At 35.3% G+C, this 20218-nt stretch overlaps 1 protein-coding gene across 1 annotated transcript; it reads right to left on the bottom strand.

Moving 5' to 3' along the window:
- Nucleotides 1–469: 469 nt before the first annotated feature.
- LOC118180998 (uncharacterized) lies at nucleotides 470–15850 on the bottom strand. Its single transcript, XM_035350076.2, has 4 exons — nucleotides 15705–15850; nucleotides 14770–14908; nucleotides 11995–12249; nucleotides 470–764 (listed from the first exon to the last, which is right to left on the bottom strand). Exons 1-4 carry the CDS (start codon nucleotides 15707–15709, stop codon nucleotides 744–746), a joined length of 420 nt encoding a protein of 139 aa, XP_035205967.1. The 5' UTR covers nucleotides 15710–15850; the 3' UTR covers nucleotides 470–743.
- Nucleotides 15851–20218: the final 4368 nt, after the last annotated feature.

Here is a 20218-nt window from a genome sequence, read left to right as displayed (position 1 = left end):
TTTATGAATGTGAAATTATAAAATAAGAAAGATATGAAAATAAAATTGAAATTCTAAATGAAAAATTCAGTTTGTTTAAATCTATTCTTTACATGTTAGTGTTTATGTCACTCGAGGTTTCTTTAAGGAAAAACACTAAAGAATCCATTTCCTGTACTGAATATACAAAAATAATAGATCCACTTTTTGTACTAGTACGAAATATGCAAGAAAATGGACAACCAATATTTTATTTATTTTTATTTTTATTTTTAGTAACAATAAAATAGTAAAATGTTTAATAAATATACGAACAGAAGATTAGGGATTGTAAAAATAATAAAAGCTCTAGATTAAAAATTCATGGATTTCGATTGAAAAATTTAAAAACTCCCTTAATCTTCCAATTTATTGTTCCACCATCCCGCGGAAAAACTGCGACATTTAGTACTCTTTCAATTTCTACATTTAACAGAATAGAGAACTGACATTTGCCATACGAGTATTTTTATCAGAACGCAATATTCCTTAGTCATGGTCTGCTTCGCGCAAAGTCATTCATTTATGGAGAGAAAATAACTGATTTCAGTGAAACTAAAGTCTTCTGTTCTTTACTCATGTACAACGTTGAAGACTCAGCTTTGAATGTTAAGCCTTAAGCAGAAAGAGTAATCTTTTAATTTGTTCCTAGTTCAAACGAAAAGAGAAAACTACAGAAGAGAAAACAGATTTCAATTTGAAATAAGCTGTTGCTGAAGGATCATCTAGGTGTTCCTATGCCATACCTGCAAAAGAAGATAATAAATTAATCTATATCATTAGGGAACATTCCACTTTAATACTATGATTTTATAGTTTCCAATGACAAAATTTGGGTTATTTTTTACGGGTTAAACCACTCAGTGGTAAGACATAAAAAGTTAGTATTTTAACACATATGCACCGACAGAAACTTGTTAATTTTTATTAATTTTTACCTAGCCATTCTTAAGCCCTTAAAAGCAAGCACACTAACTGGAACGATAATAATGGCAGAAATCTTTCTATTGTTCTATAACGAACAGTCTCGTATTATATTCTAATTAATGAACAGTCTCATTTTGTGTTATTAATTTCATGCTCAAATAAATACGAGAAATAATTATCTATGACCTCCTCCGCCAAATCATTGACATTACAAGTGGCATTACATTGATACTATATGCGACTAATCACTCAGACTAATTAATCGACTTTTGTGTGGACTTCAGTCCTTTAAAATTATTACAAACATAAGCAATGAAAAACGACCAAGAAAATAAGATATTTTATTAAATTATGCAAATGCTAGAATAACTTTTATACATTTTTAGAATCTACTTTTGTAAACATTGATGTGGGAATACGTTTTAGATGTTTGTAAACTACCACATATTTTTATTGCCTTTTAAGAAACTAATGTTTACAGTCCCTACCTATATTTTACGTAGAACTTTGAGAAATTAAAATATTCAATGAAATATATGTAATCACTTAGTATTATTAAAAATTTATATTTTTGTATTAAAGTTAATTAAAAATTTGCTAGGGATAGAAAACTAGTGCGACTTAAAAAAAGACACGTTAAAGGATTGACAATTTGGTTTTCGTAGAAAAACTGAAGTTTCTTTAAGGCAGATTAAATTAAGACATATGCGGAAGGCCGGAAGTTTTGAAAGCGCGTTTCATGCTGTTTCAACAATTAAAGCGACTTTGCATGTTATATTAATACTGAATAAGTAATAACTAACGCTTCACTTTACTTAACTAAACTACCATAAAAATAATAATGGAATAGGAAGAAAGTGGACCTCGAACAATCTTTTTTAGAACTGAAAGAAGGAAGATGTCTTCAACATGGCAGTCTAGCCTTTCGCTAGAATTTGCAAAGCAACTCCTGCCATGTTGAAGACAACTTATTATTCTGTTTGATTAAAATTATCTAGCTCATAGCAATGCTCGCCAAAGCCAACAGTCTAAAGAGAAGGGTCCTTACGTAAAGAGCTTTTTAAGAGAAGCTGGCTCATATTCATGTTATATATGGGGGTTGGAGGGATTACGAAAACAATGCAGCCAACCCATTGGGGATTTGAACCTGGGTCGAATTATTAATGCTCAGTCATTTTACCGCTCGGAAGCTGGCAGGCCCTATATGATTTTAAGATTGATCAAGGCTAGACAGTAGGCACCTATCACCGAGACAAAAGAAAATTAACTAAAATTGTGCAAAAGTTAAGACATGACTTTATAAGGTAAGGTTACGAATAAGTCAGAATATGAAACTGATAATAAATTTTATGGAAAAATATGCAAATCTCAAAATTGAATGTCTTACAAATAGTAAGGCTCACCTATTACTAGCGTATATGCTGCCTTAAAATTTATGCGCCTGTAAACTGTCAAGTACAGCGTAAAATAACAAAGCATTAAGTACGTGTTATGACAAATTTAATGTTAAACAATTCTTTCATAACTACCTACGGACAAAGGAACCGGTACAGATAAAGAGGTTACACACCCCGAATTCTTGATTCTGAGAAATGTCCACTCAGTACGTCTATAAACCTGTCCTTATTCGAAAAGAGTAGCTAGTTTCGGCTACACTTTTAGCGACACTCTTACTCCGTTTTTCAACTCGAACGTAAAATACTCGTTTGATAATATTTTCAACACTGAACGCAAAATTTCTTAGTTTGTTTGTATTCTATCAATAGAGAAACTACGCATTTGCAACTTTAAAAATGCTTATGTTTTCTACCATGGTTACCACTTTTGAACTCTAAGTCAAAATTGGGAAAAATGCGTAGTTAAATTAATACACTTCAATTTAAATGCATACGTATTTATAAAAATATTACGAAAACACTAAGTTTTAATATCCCAGAAATAACTGGGAATTTTCAGTTTCAAAAATCCTGAATTGTTTTCAAAATCAGCGATTTCGCAGAATAGGGTCTTTTGCTGGCCTCTATCAAACCAGCGTCAATTTAAAGGCTGTCTTTTTTTTAACAGTCTTTTCCCCGCATAAGGGCTGTTTTTTAATAAATTCAAAGAGCTTGGAAATGAGACGAATATGAAAAGCATTTTAATAATATATAGTGCATTATACATTATATAATATATAGTGCACGCTATTTTTCTGGGTTCATTTCATTTATCCCCGCTTCTGAAGAGAAAGTGTCAAAACAGGAAAAACAAATATTCGTGGTGGAGAATTTTCATACAATTATGGGATAGGCTGGCTGAAGTTTGAGGCAGAAAGTTTGAGAGAAATGTACACAACTTGTAACGTGTTATGACAAGTGCTGCAATCGAGAACCATTTGCGTAAAGAAACAGTTTGTATCAAACTTTTGCACACATTTAAATTTATTTTATTTCCATTTTCATTTCTGAATTGGGAACTTTTCATAGAATAGCTAGGTATTATTAGTAATACCCCACTGATGTAATTTTTCTCATAGAGTCAACTCATTTTGGAATAGCAAATTCTTTTCAATATACGTATTTGTTAGAATTTGTTGCTTCTGTTTTAGGAAGTTTACAATGAAAGTAAGTATATGAAAGCCATCAATTTTTAATTAAAATACACCGAAATCACTTTGCTTACATTATGAAACACTGATCTTTAATAACGAGATAAAGCAAAGATTTATTTGAAAAACTGGAGATGACTGGTTTGAAGATTCTTCTATTCAATGTTAAATATTCACCACTCCTTTTAAGTTGGATGTCAGTGAAACCAAGTTCAGTTAAATAGGTTCCCTTTTCACCATCACATTTTGTTGTTATTCTCTCTCGAATTAATATTTACATATATATATACCTTCACATAAGCTTCTGTATCAAATCAGGAAATTAAGTGAACAAGAATTTTACCTATAAATTTAAATGTGTTTAATCCAGAAAATTACCAAAATCTTGTAGGGAGAAGCTTTCACGGGCATAAATGCAAATGAATGAAGTTAAATGTCAAGTGCAAACAAAAAGGAGAATATGTTTTTAAATGTATATACACCTTACAACATACAGCTGCTTTTAATGTTCCCTATGCATCTAAAGATAATATCTTATTGATTTTAGGTAATGCTAGTAAACCTTTTGTGTGCCAAAAAATTTAAGGCAACTTTCCAAGTATAGCAACCATAACCAAACAGATTCCTGTGGCTGGTTAAATGCAGCTCAAGCTATAAAAGTTATTTTTGAAGTATCAATATTATTTGAGAAAACTCGTACAGCATACTTTAACAGTAGTAACTTAATTTTGTTAAATTATACTCTAAATAACAATTTTTAAAACTTTAAACTGTATAATATCTATATATACTGTTGAATTCACGTATACAATAGATTTTAAAATATTCCGGGCCCTGCGGTAATAATCAAAATGATAAACAAAAGTTATATAGCATTTCTGGGGCTTACTTCGCCGTGGCGCTGGTTTTACAGCATGTAATATTTTGTGACAGCGGAAGAGACAGGCTCTGTCAATAATTAAAATTTTATTGAACTTTAATAGCTATACCAGTGATTAAAATTTTATCGAACGACACTTCATAAACATAGTTCCAATTCTCATTGAACAAAACAGTGACTATACAGTTCGTTCATCTAATTCATCAGCCAAATAAGTTAGGGCTAAGTTTAATCTTTATTAGTTCTTGCATTAGGTATGTGGGATAAATTGAGCTTCATGCAAAATCCCTGTTAAATTGATAATTTTTTTTAATAATTTCTTCTCAGGCAGTGCCATCTCGGCTTGGTTAAATCCAGGGGTGCGAGTACAGGTTCAGAATAAAATGCCACTATTTTTTTTTAAATTACCTTGTTAATTTCCACTCAAATGAAAAATAATTACTGGAAATACCACTACGTCTTAATTAGTTCCCAATTTACTTCTTTTAACACAAAAATTAATCGGTGGGGGAGGAGGGAGGTGTGGAAGTCTGAAGAAATACTCGGTTTTCCTGGCTGAAAGAAAGAGTTCAGTACACCTTACAAAAATTTATGTTAGTACAATATGTGAAATTAGCGTTTCCGAGTACCGTTTCCGAGTACGGAGCACGAGCAACAAGAATTATTTAAGTTTACTTGACTAAATTTTAAAAAAGAGATAGTCTTGTTAGTTTACTCCAAACATTTCTTTCTATTCAAAAACTGTTTTATTACATCTGAATACGGGCCACCTTTGACGGTACAGCTAGCTGAGACTAGCTACTAGTCTGAAATCGAGGATGTGGTTTCGACATTTGGATAAAACTGCTCTGTTACGCATATAATATGGGTCATCCTACTGTGCATTCCGAGCAGCGCTTTGACCGATGGCTTCGGCCATTCTTAATGGATGCTTTAAAAGCAAGGGTCTGGCTATTTGAAAGAAAAAAAAAATTCTGAAAAATGTACAGTCTTTCTAGTTTTCTTAAATATTCCCGAACTTCTCGTATATGACTGCTATTGACAGTTTGGTTACCCATGATACATAGTTATTAAAGTTAATTTTTTCAGCAAAATATTTTCGTTTCAATAATAAATGCATTCGTGTAACATTCCTTTCGCTGCGGTATTATTCACCTTTTGTTCAATTGAACAGGATGAAGTACACGAGGACTGTTTTCCTAAGAGGAGATGCATTCATGAAAAATTTCCTAAAGGAAATTACTTAGTATTTACTTTACTCATGAGGAAACCATAAAAATAGCCACGCAGCCAGTCCGTGTAAAACTACCAGTGTTCAACTATTTTATCTACGCGGCCGTTGGTTATTAAAAATATCAAGTTACACAACTGACATGCCTGAATGAGATTAAGCACGACTTAATAAAATCAATAAAATTCGATGTAGTATTCAGCTATTAAATAGTTAAAACCTGAAGAGCATTTCGCAAGTTATTTCACAGTGAAGCTCTGAGCTTCCCAAAATTTTCTTGTCGTTACTTAAAATTGAAATTGCATTATTAATTTAAACAGATCGCATATTAAAGTCATAGGGGCCTTGAATATTTACATTTTATACCCAAGGATATATGCTCACTTACTATTCAGATATTTGAGTCCGGTGGGTTTTAACACCTAATTTAAATACATTATTACTGAAATAGTTCACATTTTGTAAAGTAAATACCTTATGCCCTTAATTACTGGCCAAGGAGTTGGAAAAGCTGCTTTTTCTGGCTCAGTTCCCAAGAAAAACTGAGCTGATTTCCCTTTGTCATAGCCGCAATGAAGTTGTTTAAAGTCCATATTCCAGTTGCGGAGATAAAGAAGTAAAAAGGGAAGTGGAATATCATGATACACAATATGATAACCGTAAATGACTACAGTCGAGAATCTTTCGCAAATTAAAGAACTATTTTATTTAATGTCCACCGAAAAACATTAAAGCCGCCTTTAGGGCACTCGAGAGCTATCGGCCGAAGAGGAGGGATGACTTTGTGGGGTCTTCCAAGAGAAACTGGGTCCTATTCACTTTACACGCGTGGAAAATGATGAAAGCCAACTGCAGTGAGTGTAGAATCGTACAGTAAGTGTTTCATATTAAAGTTTTAAATTTCTTATCACATTTAAAGTTATACCCGGTCATTTTATATAACCCGCAAGATAAATGAAGTTGGTTATCAACAAAAAAAATGACTAAACCAATTAGAAAGTCCTGCCAAAATTTTGCATTTGTTTGAATGTATGATTACTTTTTAAGCGCCAATAGATCCCCAATCTTTAGTTTCCCGCATATTTGAAACCTAATTCAATATCTGTTTTTTGCACTCGTTTTTGGGAAATTTATTCGTTACTGCCTTTGAAGAACTTTCGATAGAATTATCCCTTCCAGACAATAGTTTCTTTCCCGAAACCACTTTTGTTCGAATAATCCCTACACTCACTGAATGCAGCAGCCTGTTGCTGAGTTTGAAACCAAGTCGCACTACCAGTATTCAGAGGTCTTAAACACTCGGCAACCGTGAGAAAAAATTCCGAAGCACGAACTGTTCAAAAACCGCCAAGCAGGAAACGGACGAAACGGGAATAAAACGCTATTGAAAAGAAAGTTACTTTTGTATCTTTCATGTACTTTCTCACACTTATTTCGGTATTTTAGAGTTAGCCAGCTTACACTTTTGCACGACCTGTGTCTGACTCTTTCCTGCAAGAGTTGTGGAAACCTTAAAAGCTGTTTATATTCTTTTAGAAAGATGCCATTTTTTATGGGTAGGGGAAATTTTTCCTTCTAGCTGAAAGTAAATGGTTGATGCCTTCCTTTCAGTTTCAGACCAATTAGAGCATCTAAAACCTTTTTTACATCTTTTACCAAGTAATTTATTAGAATATTAATCTTTGCCGCAATTTTCGTTACTCATTTACTAGAGTTGCCAAGAAATAAAGCAGAAGAAACCCGTTATTTCCAAGGTTTTGCCAAACAATCGAGAATGTTTAGCATTTCCCACGAAAATAAACTGTACATAACGGAAAATACGATGAAAATGTACCCTTAATAACTGCCGGCAACGTGTTAATCGATTAAGGTAAAGCAACCCGAGGGCTATCTGCCTAAGGAGATCTCTTCGCTGAGCACTTTCCAAGGAAAACTGGCTCGCATTTACGTCACACATGGAGAAAACTACGAAAATGCCTACGCAGCATTTGAAACCTGAGCAAGTACCAGTAATTTAACAACTTTACTGCCCGAAGCTTGTCGGCTTCTATAAGTATTAGAATAAGAACTGCAAATTGGTTCAAAGGAAGCAACTTGCCCTTTTATGTAGAAGAGTTCATTTAGAGGCAAAGACTAACTGCAATTCATGTAATTTTGAATGCGATTTCCAACCAGTACCCTCCGGAAATCAAAATCTCTGCTGACTTGGAAAACATTTCATCGCTAAAAGAGCCAAAATCGTTCAAGTACTTAATTTCTTGCCTATAATTTCTAGGACTGCTGTTAATTTGGTTTCGAAAAGGCTCTTGGCTCTCTTGAACTGGTGCCACATCAATACACGACTCAGCATTGTGGATCTATACATAGCATTTCTTGAAAAAGGGCGCACCAGCGGCCAAGTTTAAATCGAGTCGAATCCCGGGTGAACAGGCCGACTGCATAGGTGATTTCATGGTTTTCTTCACGTATAACGCGAATACGATCAAGTTACCCTTAAAAAGACCTACACTTTCTTATGGAGAAAATCATCCCGTTCTTAGGCAGATGGATCCTGTGAGCTTTTCCGTAATCAAGTAACCATGAATCTTTGAGGGGGGAAAGCATTTCATCTCCTAATAGATTATGCGGAAATGGGTGAAAATCATTTAAAGATGCATTCCTAAAAGTTACAGGAGGAAACTCATTCGTCTTTTATGCAACTTATAAGCACAATTTAAAAGCGTCTTATAAGTAAGCACTATTACTTCTGTAAACTGTGTTTCTGCGAACTTCTGCTCAAAAGTATGAAGCTTACAGATCAACTACTCTCCATTAAATGATGCAAAAAGCATTTAAAAATGTAGGGAACAATTGTCGATTGAAATAGTTGCGACCTCCAGAGTGTTGCGCCGAGCTAGTTTTCATTCAGATATTAACTTTGGTCATTAATAGCGAGTTGTATCATGATGGCTGATACAACTGTACTTCGACAGTTTTCAGAATAATTTGAAAGCGGCACTAGGACTACTAATTATTTCTCATATATGATGCATGAATTTTAACTCATATTACCTATTACCAACTTCAATTAAAAATTTAAGACAGTGATGACATTTCCCGCTTAAAGACTGAATTTTGCGCAAGTATTAAAATCTCGAACTAGAGTATGCTATGTGCTATGAATCAATCTGTTTTGCTATAGAAGCTGGAATTTGTAATTATAAAAACGTTTAGAAAATAATATCTAACATCCAATAATATATCAAATGTATCCTCTCGCTTTTCCCAAATACCTAAAATCTGCATACCTCATACGATTGCAATAATACCAGATTACTGAGTATAAAAATGTAAGAATTATTTTTAACCGAATCTTTCTTGTTTTATATTTATTCTAGTAACTACAAAAATAACAACACTACGTATACAATACCGAATTTTCATAATGAGCTTAATGAGCACATGAAAACAGAACTGAATGTTTCAATGTATCCCGATTTAGGAGACCATATTTTCATTTCCCAAATGAAATACTTTCAGAAATGCTTACGTAACTTTGAATAAATCATTTTGTTTGGGTTTATGCTCATTATGGCAAAGCAATCAAGGGCTATCTGCCTAAAGGGAGTAATGCGTTCGCGGAGGACTTGCTAAGGGACACTGGCTGGTACACACATTACAAATGGAAAAACAAAAACGCCCATGCAGCCAGCCCATTCTCCGACAATAGAGCTCCGAACCGAAGTACCAGTGTTCAGCGACTTTACCGCTCAGCCGCTGGAGAGCCTATATTATATATTATTTTATTTTGCCATGTAAATGTGATCAGCGAATAATTTACTCACTTAAAAGAAACACAGTGCCTGACAGAAAATGCAGCACCATGACAGTGAAAAGAATGTGGCGAAAATTGGCAGATAGAATACATATAAAGTGATTTTAAAGACTGCACTACAGTGATCGGATAAACAATGCAATCCATCCATCACAGTTCGTTCTCAAATTGAGGCAAGGGCAAACCAAAAAAGTAAAATCGCGTCCGATCCATGAGAGATCTATGGATCTCGTTGGTCAAGGAAGCATCTTGGTACCTTGCAGGGCTCATCTACCGATGATTGCCTTGTGCGATCACGCGCTATCTTGCTGCAAAACGGCATTTTGCAACCAATTGCAGCTCTACATACACGTATCGTCTTGCCGTCATTGTGCCTCATATACGAAGCAAAAGTAATCAACTATCCATGGCGATGGTACCCAAACGATGATGCTAAGCTGTTAGATAATATGGCGTTCAACAATCGCGGGAAGAAATGACCTGCCTTTCCGTCGCCTCGGGAATCTTACTCGGGGATAGTCAGTGAAACATAAATGAGACTCATCGCTATACACTTTCCTGTACTATTCACTTACCCATAACGCTGTCTGCCTTGAAACGAAGGCAGTCGTTGGTGATAGGGGCATTGCGTTAATGGCGGTCATCGTAAAATGTAGCATAACGGCATGCGTGTTCTACCAATCGTGTAGAAATAGTTCTCATTTTAGAACATCTAAACCTTCTTGCACTTCCTACATAATCGATAGCCGTGCTTTGTAGGGACGCTATCTTATGCCTTCTCTGTTGCACCAATCTAGGCTATTGATGTCTGTTTACATTCACCAGTACTTGTATGATTTAAATCCCATTCCTTTCATTTTCTCGAAATCCTTCGCACAGTGGATCCATGTATTTCAGCTGCAATATGACAGAAGAACCAGCTAGTTGTTCGTAGAAATAAAGTTAAGCCTTTCGTAAAAAGATCCGATTGTTGAAACTGACTTTGGCGTTCTCGTTCAAGCATTTGAATTGCATGTAGCTTCTGGGACTAAAAATCGGTCAATTAGCTTGTTTCCTACAGCAACAGGTAGTATCAACGTTTGACTCATCTCGCATTTTCCTGCCTTTCATCTTGCTAAGTTATCACAGGGCAAACTTGCATATCGGATCCTTTTCATAAATCATTCAAACGAGTCTTTCTTGCGGTGTGTATAATTATGCAACCCGATCTTTATAGTGTTACATTTTCTGTCGGTTAATGAACGTATAGATAAATTAAAAACTTTACCAAAGTTACAGAAACGCTTAACGTGTACTGAAGATTCGTGATATGGTTCATTCAGCTACATTTGCTAATTTTAAGTCTGTTAGTGAAAGATTATCAACATAAAGTGAATTTTTACACAACAAATATTGAAAGAAATACAGTAAAGAAGAAAGATTAGTTTGATTAGGTTTATTTGATCCTGGTAAAGTACGCGAGGGTTACCTTCCTGAGCAAAGGGATGCCTTCGTTGAGGACTTTCTATTAGGAAACAAACTTATCTACGTTACACATTTCATACTAGAACGAAAACCATATTATAACGTTGTTTTGGCCAGGAGTTTACCAACCCTTTTTCTTTTGGCTCATTGCTCCCCCCCCCACTCTCCAAACAAATGTATCAGACGTCCTCTGTACGTAATTTGCAGCCATCGACTAAAAATTTTAAAAAATTTGTTGTACTTAACAAATCATTAATTAAAAACTTATCAAGCAATACGTGAAAACTGTTGAAAGCATTTATAGTAAAAACCCCATAGGCAGTATTCAGACACGGCAAGCAGTAGTATTAGATGAAAGAGTTATATCATTAACACGATGTTACTAAAAGAACGAATTTGTGATAGTGTTTTTTTAACCGGACAGTTTAATTTCCATGCCTTTGGAATTAAAAAAATTAAACTACTTGCTTTCCAATTCCCTCTTACTACCCTTCGAACTTGCAGTGCCTACCTAGATCTCCTCAGTGCCTTTCAGTGGGCGATAACATCAACACTGGGACACTACTTCAGATAAGATAGGTATTACATGTAAAACGGTCCCCTTTTTTCAAGTTATGACTTAATGCACATTCTCGTTCTGTGTTTGGGAAAATCCGCAAACTGACCACAACTATTTTAAGGATTACTTCTAATAAATCTCCCGAACAATTTGAATTTGTGCATCAAAATCGCGAAAGCAAACACTCAAAATTTAAACTGCAAATACATACCTGAACTTCTAATCAATTTTAACAATTCTGTTATAAATACCGATTATAAGAGTACCGTTTAAATTATGTAAGTTTAGCCATGCTCCCATACATCACATATTTCATGAAAGGTTCGAATTGTGGCTGACAGCATGCAAAAGCACGAAGTAAAAGAAGAGATGCATTGCTGTTATTACATTTAATTCATTTAACGGTCGGAATGTATGGAGAACTGAGAAAAGTGTTGAGACAAATGTCTAGGTGTGTGAAATAGCTGAAAGTAAAAGAGTGGAGGGAAAAGGGATATTGAATTTTAAAACTCACATTTCTCAACTGCATTGCACACACCAAAGCCAGTAAACGATTGCGATGAATTCGGTCACTTTCAAAACAAGGATTTGGGTTTTTACCGAGAGTTGCATCTTGAAGCAATTTTCCATCTTGCGATAAGATTTCTTTAAACTGTAATTCTGGTTGAGAATCAGTGCGTCGCTTGCCCAAAACTACAACTTCTGGAGCGCCATCATCATGGAAGATTTCTTTGTACTTTTCTTCGTAATAGCCTCCATGAGGTCGAATCTATGAAGTTTAATATTAAATGCTTTTTAAAAAACTTTTATAGCAATATCAAGTTTGATACTTTCCGATTATCCACATCTTCAGTTTCGATATTCTACAGAAATAAGTGTTTTCTACGTATTTTTGAGTTTGCATTGAGACAATAGGTAACGTGTTTACGACATACGTTTGAGTACACGCGAGTTTTTGGCGCTTTATAATTAGGTGTCAATTCGCTGAACAATATCCACTGCCTAAAAATATAAATATTGGCCATATAACTATGAACCTAAAATATTCAGCCAATCAGTTGGCGATTTTATGTAGGGGTGCGGATAATCGGAAAGTACCTGAATTTTTTGCAACAAGATGCAAAAAGGTGGTGTATAATTTCAGAAACACAGCTATGTTTAGCCACATGCGGATATTCTACATAACACTAAAATAATAAATGTAAATAAACCATGCTAAAATATCAATACGGCTATTACCGATTCAAATTTAATACTTTCCGCGGCTTCGATGTGTTGTCGTCGTCGTATATTATTTTCTACAAATATTGTGAAAACTAAATGCATGAAGTCAATATGGCAAAAACTGCTATGGTATAATAAAAATAGTTGTGAAGTATTGCAAAAGGTGTCTCCAACAATGCCATCTGAACATAGGAGCGCTGACCGGGGATTTAGAAGACCATATTTTCACAAATTTGCATTTATCCAAAGATTTGGTATAGGTGAAGACCCTAAAAATGCCGAGAAAGCTCGGGGACTCGTGCAATGTATGACGGCTTAAGAAGCAACACTACCGTACTGATTAAGTACAAGAAGTAACACTACCATACTTGACTGGGTGGACAATGCTACTGATAACCGAGGCCGTGTTAAGGCAGTGTGAACAAAGCTACCATTCAAGAACTAATACGCAGAATGCTCTGCGTTTTGCAGCTGTTAATCCATTTGAGAGACCAGACGAGAATGTGACGATTGCATCATATTACAATGCAACACTAATTTCATGAAATATTTCCACTATTTGACCCAAGTTGCTGAGTCACAGTGTACTTTTTCATCATGATAATGAAACGCCTCATACCGAGCGGAAAAAAACTGGTTGCTGCTTAGGTCTTAAGAGTTTTGATAAATCAGCCATTCATAATATTTATTGACCACCCTGTACACAAAGTGTTTCTTCACCAGTATTTGATTAAGCAACTCTCAGTTGCAGAGATAGTTTCCTGGTAATCATTATAGAAAAGAACATAAGATTTTTCATCCTCTGACAGGTAATTTCAGTATGTGGCCCAGGCACTGACCTTTTGCGAAAAGCTTTATGGAGATACTTTTTGTAATGCAATGTATTCCGATACCACTAGGCATGAACCATTTTTAGAGAACGTTATAGAAGCGCATGTTGAAAAATATTAGTCTTACGAATTTGATTAAAGCAAAATTTGAAGATTATATGAAGAGGTCACAGTGTAACTAGTAAACTTGAATGTGCATCATGAAGAGGAATTATTATGGAAAATCGCATTATGGCTTCTGCCTAATGGAAGACTGGTTTGTTATTTGACTAAAGGGAGGATGCCTTCATGGAAGACGTTCTGTGTGAAATTTGGTTCTCATTGAATTTACATATGCATAAAACTTCTAAAAACAAGTGCAGTCAAACCCTTCGCCGGGATTTTAGCCGGGCTCGAGCTACTTGTGTTCCGCGATTTAGCCAGTTGCGGCTAAGCACAGAAGGAAATCTGAAGAGTCCTTCGAAATAAGTCTTTTGTTGGATAAGCTTCCCGAATTATCAGTAACGTGGTTTCGACATTTATGTAAATGTTTGTAGTTAAGTTTTTGTGACTTCGTGAACACACTGTATTACTGAAAGTATTGTTCAGCTTTAATGGTTTAGATAGAAAATGGTTAGATAATGGTTAGATAGAAAAGCTCTGAAAATGTTTTAAATTTGGGAAACGAATGGGCTTTTTCCAGCTTCTAAGCGTGTAAATCAACTATATATAAAATATTTTACTCCTCTATATGCGTTTATTCGCTAAGCGACTGCTCAACACAACGGCTACAATTTGATTTAAAATTTCATATGCTACACTTAGAATTTTCTTAGCATTTCATCTAGAATTACCAGTTTAAAATGTATGCATGCAGGCCACATTTTTGCTTACTGAAAAAATGTACAAAATTTTTAAATTGTGAAACTTAAATGATTTCGCAAAGTTTTAGTTCAGCATTAATGTATGGACCTATTATGATTTGTTTTGTTTCTGTGATTACGGCAAAGCCTCGAGGTCTATCTGCCTAAGGAGATGGATGCCTTCATGGAGGGCGTTCTAAGGAAAACCGACTTGTATACACGTTACAAATGGGGAAACCATGAAAACGTCCATCCAGCACGTTCGCCGGGATTCGAACCTCGGACCGAATTACCAGTGTTAAGCGACTTTACCGCTCGGCCGCTGGTGAGCCTGGGCCTGTTATGAAATATATTGTAAAAACATAAGTTACATACTTTAAGTTTTGGAATTACCTGCATATCGAGCAGTGCCTGGACAAAGCCTCCTAACGCAAGAGCAGGTGCAACCGGTGGATTCGCAGTTACTGCTCCTTGTGCAAAAACGACTTCTTTGCAGACTTCAATGACGAATATCAAGTAGAAAAATACTTTCCTGAAAATATATTGGCACATGAAGTATCGTGAATCTTCAGTCTTGAGATTTAATTAACACAAAACTCAATATATTACAGTCCGTTAAGTAATTTTTTTGCTGCTGTAACATATATATTTCGATATTTTTTGAAATTTTATTATCTTTATAAATATGAATTGGGATGTATTAGATCTCTTACGATTCATTAAGTAATATCGTTACATGCTCACCTCCAGATGTATAATGAACTGCAGAACTACACTTTGATAGTCTTGGAACCAGGATTCGTGGAAGGGTAGTTTAGAAATAGATTTAGTCTTTTAAAACAAACTATTAAAAAAAAATTGAAAATTTATAGCTACCGCCTATTGCTTTTCTTGTAAATTTACATGTTGGTATTATAATTAGCTTACATTTTGAAATATATTTAGTATTTTGAGCAGGTATAACCTGTTAGAAAGCTGGCAATAAATTTAAGATATTTTCACAATTTAAAAAAAAAAAAAAATCTGGTACGTTAAGCTATTTTATCTACGGATTAAAACGTAAAATAAGTCAAATTATTTAAACGTACCGAAGTTCTTCAGCTGCAGTTAAGAATGGGAAGTAACATGGATACCCTAACTATATGTACGTATTAAATGCAAAAACTTAGATCTTTAGCTGTAGAGTCACAGAAAAATGATAAGTAATTCTAAACCACCGCTTACAAGCACCTCAACATAATTTATATTTTGAAAACTTAAATAAATTAATCTCTTAGCAACAGAACATTCGCTCTAATATGTACATAGTACTTATCGCAAAACCTTACCTCATTTTAACTGCAGGCTAAACTCTCCTAAATACGGCAAGGAATACCTTAGTTGACTTAAATCACTAGCGTTGCCAAACTTTAAAATCATATATCATATAGTACATGCAGATAATTTCTTGACTGATTTTTATACTCAAACCGTATATCATTACTTGGTGTACCAGTAACACCTGAATACGTGGGTAATAAATGTAAGGGAAATGAAATGTAATTTAGCACAACTGAAAGCTATATAAAATTTTTATCTAGTTATTTTATTTCAAATGTATATTTTAATATGTAATAAAATAATAAAAACGTAAATTTAAAAAGGTTAATAAAATAATAATAAAGTACCATTAAAATGAATTTTTTTAGCTATATTTTGAAAATTGTTCTAATAGTTTTTGAAGGAATCTAAAAGGTATATAGGAATGAAAATATTTCTCATAAATTCACTGAAACAGTAGGAACTCTAATACGTGCTTACGGGAAACAGCACAAATCTGAATTTTCGTACTGTGCCTCTTGGATGCATCATGTGATTCCTAATTTTCTTTTAAAGCTGCGTAGGTGGTAATTCAGGTGGAGTGAGATTATTCAGGACGCACAGCAGCTTCTTTCTGCCCTATGCAAATACTCATATGCAGATAAAACGGTGATCATGGTTAAATCACGAAGGCCTGACTACGTAGCTAAACTCCAAAAAACAAGTCCCTGAAATCGAGCAGTAGTGTGCTAGATGGAAAATCAGTATCCATTCGTATTATTCAGACATTCGTATTATTCAGCAACTACAGAATAAGATCTTCAGAATCATTACTCAAGCTCCTTATTATGTGAGAAACAGAAGTATTCATGCTGACTTGAATACTGATTCCATCTTCTTATTCCTTTTAGTTCCCATCCTCTAAGATGATTCACCAGTAATAGACTTTTAAGTGTGAGACCCTTCATGGGATTCCGTGAGGCTCTGGTAAAAGCGGGATAAATTCCCGCTAAATATCAGAATAAACAACAAAAGTCAAAGAGTAACATTGGATAGAAGATGATGCCATACTTTCTAAACACTTGCTGCTCAGTATGATGTAATCACCAGAACATTATGCTAAACAGTTGTAAAGACCTTATTTTATTCTAACCAATTATTTTTAGTTTCAGAAACTTTTCTTTTCCTTCTGATTTCAGTTTCCTGCCAGAATGTAAATTTTGATGACGTGTGTGTAAATCTAAGTGAGCTGAAAACAGTATCTAAGCAGCGGTTTTAAGAGTTATAGTAGGACAGTTAGTTCCGAATTTATGCCGCGTGTTTGAAGTAGCTTCGTGTAAGTGAATAGTTGGTGCTTAACCACTCTCTTTAGATTATATTAATATTCTAGATTCGACTTTGCTGTGTGCAGCTGATTAAGCGGTTTAGATAACGAAGCATCCAGTCGTGTAGCCAATATTACTTTATTGTGATTGTACATCTTATTTTTAAGTTATTTAACCACAAGCGGTGGTAAATTGCAAGCATCGAGTGAGTGCATTTCTGTTACGTTCAAATAAAAGGTTATTTAGACGTTCTTCTGTAGTCATCTGTTCTCCCAAGATCTAGCTGGAATTCGCTACTTAGTCTTTCCAGTAGGGTCTACAGTGTATGACTCCAAAACATACTAGAAGACTCTACACAGTAACTGCATTATTTTTCTGCACATGTGGTGAAATATTAGCCATAAAGTATGCATAATTTCTATTCTTGATATTGAAATGTGCTTCTTAAAAGTAAAACTTTCCTACCCGTACTTTTTTACGGTTCTGTTAAACAGGGAACAAAATACAGTGTCCACAGTATATAACTTCGTCGTCCTGTATAGTAAAAAATACACTCTTAGACAAAAAAAAAAAAAAAAAAAAAAAAAAAAAAAAAAACGACGCACTAAGAAGGAGTTATCCGAATGGGACGAAAATCGGTAGAAGTGATGTACATGTACAGAAAAACAAATGGTTACAGTTTGAGAAAAATTGGATGATTCATTGAAGTGATAGAGCTTCACAAAGGGAAAATGTCAGTAACGCGTTTGTCCATCTCTGGCCCTTATGCAAGCAGTTATTCGGCTTGGCATCAATTGATAGAGGTTTCGGATGTCCTCCTGAGAGATATTGTGCCAAACTCTGTCCAACTGGCGCGTTAGATCGTCAACATCCCGAGCTAGTTGGAGGGCCCTGCCCATAATGCTCCAAACGTGCTCAGTAGGAGAGAGATCCGGCGACCTTGCTGGCCAAGGTAATGTTCGGCAAGCACTGCCGGAAGAGAGTAAGATTGATATCACACCGCTGTCCGGGGCGTCTCCAGACTCGTCTTCGCTGGTCATCGGGGGCTCAGTTCAAAGCGGGACTCATCACTGAAGACTATTGTACTCCAGTCATTGACATTCCAGTGCGAATGAGCCCGACGCCACTGCAAAGGGGCTTGACGTTGTACAGAGGTCATGGTAGTCGGCGCAAGGGGCGCCGTGACCTCAGCCCCCTTTCTGTGAGCCGTCTATGAATGGTCTTCGCGGTCACTGAAGCACTAGTTGCACGTACAATCGATGATAATGATGCATCTGGGGCTGTGAGTGCCGCTCTGATGATTGCTCGGTCTTCACGTTCTGTCGTTTCTCTAGGCCTACCGCTTCCTTCTTGAAGTTGTTTGCGGCCATGGTTCACCCATTCCTGCCAACATCGTCTAATAGTGGTATCGCTCCTGCTCAAATGTGGAGCTATTACCATTAGTACATGGTGAATGTCGACATTTACCGGTGTAAGTCAGAAATAAGAGTATTTGGAAAATATTTCGGACATACACCAAGCGACTATGTGAATGTTGACATTCACCGGCGAAAGTCGACATTCTCCAGATTTCGGTGTTTCACCGTAACATATGTTTACATTAAAAAATGTTATATACCCTTATTTTTATTCTTCGCACTCTTGATATGTAATATTGCAATTATATATCTTACTACAACTTATAAGGCACCAGCTCGAATGTTTTCCAGATGCACAACTTACATCTTTTAAGCACTTATTTACAAAATTTTATTCAATTTAAAATCTTTTCAATTCTTTAACACCTTTTCGGATCTTATTTAAACATGTTATGTTTATACAATTAAGAACAGCATCGGTTTTCGATCGGGGGTAGGGCCTTCGGCGCAGGCACGTGTTAGGAGGTGTTGACTGACATCGTTCCACAGGAGGTCTTATACAATCGGGCTTAACTTCGGCAATTCAATGACAGTATCCGAATGATAGTTTTAACGCGAGCACACTAAGCGGTGTCTACGTTAGGTCTGTCTTTGAGGTATAAAAGTCCTTTAGTAGTTTCGTTTTACGAGCAGATTTAAACTACACACATCTTTTTGGGTCACGCTTTATGTTAATAATCAAAAGATTAATTACAATGTGTTTCCTAAATTTTGAGTGACAAAGAAACTATCTTTGATGATCCGATGATCGAAATCATTTCAAGTATTTTTTAAAAGGTTTGGAAAAGAAGCTTAATCAGAATAAAAATACCATTAATTAAAAAACTATTTTATGAGAATATTAATTGACGGAAACAATGAAAAGTAAAACTATATTACACATCACGTCCAGAATGCTCAATTAAATTTCGCTTAGAATTACTTACTATCTACTTAACTCCGTAGAGGTCCTAAAGGAGTGGTTGTCTGGCACTGTGCACAAACAGATTTGCTTATGCCAAGTGTCAGGTGACTTTAAAATTTAGGTACTTACGTATTATCGCTACCAGGTTGGCGCGATTTGTAAGTTTGAGTAAAAAAGTATGAATAGAAAGGAAATGTACATTTATTAATTACAGATAATTTTTAATACAGTTTTTTATATTATTTTGTTTTAAAATATAAAATAGCAATTAAACCCTTCCGGTTTCGAATTTGAATAAGTTGCAGAATTATTTTTTCGGCGGAAATCTTTTGGCTATTGCTTTTAGCACTGATTGAAAACCGTCTTCGCCATTAACAGCTTGAGCTTGGCGCCATATAAATTCGATAAGGTATGAGTCAAGATGATGACGGGCTGTTCCTCTCTGTTTTTTGTTGCGCCATTTGGCTGAGCCCCACATGCGCTCTACATGTTGTGTGTGAACCTCCCGTGTTGGGATCCACAAAGTTATATTTGTGATTAACAGTTCCATGCAGAAATTCAGCATTTTCGAACTCACTTGTATTCGAACTCATTGTATTTACGAAAAACTACGCATAACACGTAGGGTTGCCGTAAGTAGGGTCGCCAAATTTGGCGATTTATGCGAATTTTGGCCTGGTTGCGTTAATACGTAAGTACCAAAATTTATGTTACCAAAATATATGCTAATATGTGCCACTCTGTCACATGCTAAATATTTTCATAAATTTGTTACCTGCCGCTCTGGTGTCATGGTGGAAGGGAAACTAGCTGCGATAGACTTGGGGTCGAATTAGAGTCCCGGGGAAGGGCATGAATGTAAGTGTATGGTATCTTTATGGCATGGAGGAACTTAA

This window comes from Stegodyphus dumicola, chromosome X2, assembly GCF_044657685.1.
Source record: "Stegodyphus dumicola isolate Sdum_Otavi_A_Nest chromosome X2, ASM4465768v1".
Taxonomy (NCBI): domain Eukaryota; kingdom Metazoa; phylum Arthropoda; class Arachnida; order Araneae; family Eresidae; genus Stegodyphus; species Stegodyphus dumicola.
The sequence above is the reverse complement of the archived record's forward strand: the minus strand, read 5'-3'. Positions and strand labels throughout refer to the sequence as shown.

What these genes read in the sequence shown, in the direction of transcription:
- LOC118180998 (XM_035350076.2), bottom strand. An exon ending in AGGCACTGCTCGATATGCAG is followed by an intron (nt 12,250 to 14,769) that starts GTAATTCCAAAA and finishes TAAACTTCATAG; the next exon opens with ATTCGACCTCATGGAGGCTA. An exon ending in GTGCAATGCAGTTGAGAAAT is followed by an intron (nt 765 to 11,994) that starts GTGAGTTTTAAA and finishes CTTCTTTTGCAG; the next exon opens with GTATGGCATAGGAACACCTA.